Source organism: Adiantum capillus-veneris, chromosome 14 (assembly GCF_014529385.1).
Source record: "Adiantum capillus-veneris isolate H3 chromosome 14, ASM1452938v2, whole genome shotgun sequence".
Classification (NCBI taxonomy): domain Eukaryota; kingdom Viridiplantae; phylum Streptophyta; class Polypodiopsida; order Polypodiales; family Pteridaceae; genus Adiantum; species Adiantum capillus-veneris.
This window is the reverse complement of record NC_140944.1, coordinates 20047997-20053900: the sequence shown is the minus strand read 5'-3', so window position 1 is coordinate 20053900 and position 5904 is coordinate 20047997. Positions and strand designations below refer to the sequence as shown.

The 5904-nt window shown below is 44.2% G+C and overlaps 1 protein-coding gene across 1 annotated transcript; it reads left to right on the top strand.

Moving 5' to 3' along the window:
* Positions 1-331: 331 nt before the first annotated feature.
* LOC147442041 (putative xyloglucan endotransglucosylase/hydrolase protein 5) lies at positions 332-4795 on the top strand. Its single transcript, XM_086528374.1, has 5 exons — positions 332-932; positions 1604-1704; positions 1782-1975; positions 3671-3932; positions 4286-4795. Exons 1-5 carry the CDS (start codon positions 752-754, stop codon positions 4637-4639), a joined length of 1092 nt encoding a protein of 363 aa, XP_086384500.1. The 5' UTR covers positions 332-751; the 3' UTR covers positions 4640-4795.
* The last annotated feature ends 1109 nt before the right edge of the window (positions 4796-5904 follow it).

The following is a 5904-nucleotide window of genomic DNA, read 5'->3' as shown; positions in this document are numbered from 1 at the left end:
TGCATGTGGTGAATTTCTGAAGGGTTCTAACTTCTTCTTCTCTCAAGTTCTCATCTGCATGGAAGCTCGCTTGAAAGCATGGAAAGCGCGCGCGCGCACACATGCACAGCCACTCACAAACATTCTTTTATGGGTGGCAATTTGCTAGTAACGTGCACGAAACTCTCTCTTCTCTCTACCATCTCTCTAGACTCTCTCTCCCCAACATACATGCACACACTCCTCTCTCTCTCCTTGCTTTTGGAGGGTGGAGATACACTGGCGTTTCTTAAACCTTGGCTGTGGAAAACAGAACATGAGAGGGAGAGAGAGTTTTTGTATGTGTGTGTATATCTCTTGAGCTGCTGCTCACTAGTGACTGTTGTGTGAGGTGACGGGCGCTCTCTATCACTACCCATATTGTTGCTCTCAAATGTACTCACTTGCAACATAATATACACAGTGTGTTTGATTGCTCGTCTCTCTCTCTCTCTCTCTCTCTCTCTCACACACACACACACACACACAGTCAGTCTCTCTCTCTCTCTCTCTCTCTCTCTCTCCATTTTGTCTCTACTTCACTGCTACTCATTTGTCCCGACCTCATTTCTCATCTTCCGAGTCCCGACTACTCTCTCTACTCTCCTATTGTGAGGTACATACATACACACACGCACACTCATAGAACTCTCTCTCTCTCTCTCTCTCTCTCTCTCTCTCAGGCAACTCGTCAAGAACGCCAAGGTCACATTAGCCTGCAGAGCAATCCGCAATGTCCCTTGGACACTATGCCTTGCTATCCACCTTCATTCTCATATGCTCTGTTTCGCAGCTGCCGGCAGGCGCCCGGTCTTCGGACCTCACCTCCGTCTTCTACACCATGTCCACGCCGGACCATGTCCAATTTGTTGATGATGGTCAGGAAATCCACCTCTCGCTGGACCAAAAGAATGGTGAGACACTCTTAATTTGTTCTCCATGGCGTTTTTACTGTATATGCGTTTTTGGACATTCAATGCTGCATTGTGTCGAAGTGCCAATATAGCTGTGAGTGATCGGCATTACAAAGCTGCCATGTGCGTTTTTGAAGTCTATCCTCGCCATTTTTGCATCATCCATGGAGATTTGTTTTTAGATATGCTGAGTTCCCGACCGGATCGAGCGTCTCTTTATGCATTCCATCTGTTGAAGTTAGCAGCTGTGCTCACAAGGGCAATGTAGGTTTTGATCGCAGAGCTGCTTTGCTATTTGAGGGGCACTGCATTCGACTGAGATTAATGGAGCGGATTTCTTTGTGGAAACGATGTTGTATGCCGAATGTTGTAGTTGTAGGGGATCCGATCGTGCGGTTTAGCTTGCTGTCAGTCAGTTTTGTTGATGATTTGCCATGTCTCACATATTGTTTCAAGGGCTATAAATGTTAAAGTGGACCTATATGGAACGTTTTAGGGCCTATGGAAACTGGGTTCTTTGGATGTAAACATGGCTTTATCTGCATTCGAATCATCTTCATGGTTTCATATCTCATGTGTTAGTGCTTTGAAGATCAGATCAGGCTCTTCTTGATGTAATTAGCAGCTTTTTTCTAGCATCTAACAAGATGATGTCCTCTGTTTTGATATAGCGTCCGGATTTGAGTCCTATGATGGATTCCTCTTTGGACACTTCAATATGAGGATAAAGCTAGTCCCGGGCGATTCTGCAGGAACGGTCACCACATACTACGTGAGTTTGCATTCAAACTATTCATGGATGTTAGAATGAATGACTATGGCTAATTGCATTGTATTTTGCTTCAACAGTTTAGTTCACTAGGGGACAGACATGATGAGCTGGACTTTGAATTCTTGGGGAACTCGTCGGGGGAACCTGTAAATCTCCAAACAAATGTATTCTCCAACGGCGTTGGTGGCCGGGAGCAGCGCATTTTCTTGTGGTTTGATCCGACCACAGATTTCCACAACTATACCCTACTTTGGAATCGCCGCCAAGTTGTGTGAGTGTCCTTTGGCCACACTACTCACATTTTAACAAGCTGCATTGATCTCTAACATATCAATATGATCGTCTTGATGAATGGATCAAAGCATGTGAAATCCTGTCAAAATGATATGTTGTCGACACTGTCTAGCATGTCAAAATTATGTGAAATCCAAATGAAATTATATAGCGTGTGAATTTCCTGTCAAAATTATAAGCATGTGAAATCCTGTCGATATTTGTCAATATGATCATCTTATGGCTTTGCGGCACCCATTTGGAGGCACATCCCTGAGAGAATGTGGATATTGTGTGCTGTTTGTTAATGCAAAACCTTGTCTCCAGCTAAGTCTCTGAAGGAAGAAACTCAGTGAAGCTCGGGCCCGAGCTCTCTGCACGCAAGGGCATGCATGGGTTTTGAAAGACGTTAGGCGGCGGATTGTTGAGCAAACAGGAGGTTATGCTTTTTTAACATAAGCGTGGGCAGAGATATATCAGAACGCCCAAAAATGTACAATGTCGAGGGGATGGACGCCGATCAGATGGCCTAACCTAACCATCAGCGCTGTCCGAATAGTTAATTTCTAATCGAAATCTGATACAAATTCTTTTACTGATTGGCAAACAGTGTCTCCATCTCCTCATGCATGCAAACATGCAAACAAAGTGAATATTTTTTGCGACCTTTCTTCCCAGTTCCACCATTGAGTTGAATCTCAGCGGTGGAATGGATTCAGCCAAAGGCGTCTGCCTTCGGTTTCTGGGTGCATAGTCCTGGTCGCTCTTCTTGTATACTTTTTTGGTATATGAGGGGAGTGGCCGGGCGTGCCCTACCCGACTCCGAAAACACTTGGCTGCTCCATGGTTTTAATATCGCAACTAGGAATGCGTGTACCCGGGATGTGTCTGCCTGTGGATGTCAATATGTGAATGGATCTGGATGAGTCTTTGTATGTGTGTGTGTGTGTTTTGTTTAATTGAAAAGGGGGAGGGCAGTGTATCTTGTGTGTGTAAGTTGTTCATGTGCATTCAGGTGACTTGTGTGTCCATGTGCATGTGCGTTATGCAGGTGCACATAACAAGAAGTGGTACTCAAATTCTATTTGGGTCTTCCAAAAATGGCAAAGTCTTGGTATTATGTTGCTTCACAGTAGAAATGCATGCACGCATCCATTTTGTTCATGAGTGCTTGTGTGTGTGTGTGTGTGTGTGTGTGTGTATGTTCCCCCACATGCACTCAATTCCAGGTGAGAGAGGGTAGAGCCCAAAACCCAAGTGGGCAACAGAGGTAGAGATGTGTGCAAATGCTGTTCTCTTGTTTTCTGGAGCTTTTTGGAAAAGAAAAAGTTGGGGTTCCCAAGACTAAATATCTTGACCGTTGAGCCTCCAGGATTATATGCGTGTCCTCTCTCACACACACACATTAGCTAGGCTCTCTCTCTCACACACACACACACACACACACACACACACACACACACACACTTAATACATGACATTTTACATACTTTATACACATGCATGAATGCATATACATGTACACACTCATGCATATACATATGCTTTATACATATATACAGACGTGCATATACATACACATATACTTTATACACACGCATGCATATACACACACACAGAGAGAGAGAGAGAGAGAGAGAGAGAGAGAGGCTTGTTTACTGACTTGTTTTCATTGGGCTTTTAATTTTACTAGATTCTATGTAGATGGCGTTCCCATCAGAGTGTTTCCTAACATTGAGCAAGAGCAGGGGGTGCCCTACCTCCACAACCAGTCCATGAAAGCCTATGCTACCATCTGGGATGGAGATAGTTGGGCTACTCAAGGAGGCCGCGTCAAAATTGACTGGACTCATGCCCCCTTTGTCGCATCTTACAGAGACTTCACTGCCGACGCATGTACTCAAACTACTACCATGGCAGCTACAGAATGTGCTTCCTCCAAGTGGTGGGACCAGGTAATATTATGGTACTCATTTGACCAAGGCAATGTATCATCAATATGAAGCAACTCTCAAGACATGCATTCATTCTTGTGTGTAATATGCGTGCACGCACGCCCGTGTGTGTGTGTGTGTGTGTTTTTGAGGTTTTGTATGATTGTTTCTAGTCTTCTTAGGTTGCTCCACTCCACCCATTGGTGGGTGGCTTAGTATTGCACATTATTGTGATGATCAATACAAGCTTAATTCCACCAAAAACAGTGTGTGCGCGTGCACAATTTGTGAGACTAAACAAAAGGATGTGTACTCCCATATCCTAACTTCATAGTGCTGACAATTCTGCTTTTTATGTGTTTCTGTGTGGGCAGATGGCATATCAAGGATTGGATGGGGCACAGCTTGACAAATTGAAGTGGGTACAAAGCAACTTGACAGTGTATGACTATTGCACAGATGTGGGGAGGTACAATGTTACACCACCAGAATGCGTCTATGCGGTTCCCCTCTCAACGGCGGAGGTATCCCCATCGCCGAGTCCATCATCAACATCTCTTACTCCCACCATGCCCTCCTCTCCTTCGTCATCCATTGCTTCTCCAAACACTTCCTCCCTTGGTCCATCTGGTTCCCCTTCAAGCATGGCTTCCCCGTCAGGGCAAATGCTTGTATCATCTACCCTATCCGTTGTCTTCCTCTCTCTCATTTTCATAGCCATCTTATGAGTATTGTTGCTCATATTGGCATCATCATGTCACAGGAGTCCACAATTGCCTGATGAATTCTTTAGGTGGATAGGGGCTCCAAAAGGTGGATCCATTATTTCCTCATTTTTGTCATTCTTTCTCATTTTAATTTGATTGGACCCCAAAGTTGCTAAATCTTCTCATTTTGATTCGATCTTTCTAGTCGGTAAATGGATGAAATTGTGGTCATAGGAGATGACCATGCAAGAAGCTTAGTTATTCATTTAATGCTTTGTTGGGGCATAGTTGGAATGCTCATCTCCCATGCTATATCCTATCATTGTGATAGTGATCATTGTTAGGTTCTTCAAGCTCAATACTGGCCATATGAAATACCTCCTAGAAGAATGCTAATTCACTTCTAGTTTGCATGGCCAGAATGTTATAAATATGTAAGGTTTCTTTCAATCAGATAATAGCGTGTGCTTTTTCTGGCTGCTGTGTCGACCTGCTCTCTCTTTCTCTCTCGCTCTCGTCCTGCATCTCGCCATGCACCTCGCCATGAGCTCTGCAGAGCAACAACCACCAGAACTCTTTAATACCTATTAATCATCTTTAACAAAACAAGGCAAAACATAAAGAGAGATGAGGGACAAGTGTGAATCAATATTCGGAATAGATAATAAGGGCCTACAATACTTGCAAATTGGTACCTAGAAATTGGCAAACTTTTTAATGTGCCGTTTTTTCTCTTGTTACACAAGAAGTTTTGGACAAATTCTCACAATAATTCCCACATTGTAACTTACCTCAACATCATGAGCTTCTGTGAGGGAGGCACCGCATACCTAGCTAGGTACGATTGGGGGCAAGGGACCGCCGTCCCTATGGGGGGGGGGCGGGGGTCCCCTGCCCCCAATCGTACCTTGCTAGGTATGCAGTTCCCCTGCGGCCTCCGTGGGGGGGCCGGCGGTCCCCTGCCCCCAATCGTACCTAGCTAGGTATGCGGTGCCTCTTGAGCAGACGCTCATGATGTTATGCATTGTATGAAAAACACTAGAAAAGACTTCGTTTTCCTACATGAGAAAATTTCTAAATCTTCTTGTGAATTAGAGACGAGGTTTTTGGTGAATACTTTTGAGAGCCAAGGAAAAGAAAGAGAGAAATATGCACGGTGGTCATAATAAATGCTAGGGTAAAGTTTAAGAAAAAACCCAAAAAGTTGCGTAGCACGGGCTCGCAATTCATTTTAATTGAAGCTTTCTTTGAAAGTGGATGTCAAAAGGCTAGAAAGCGTAGTAGAT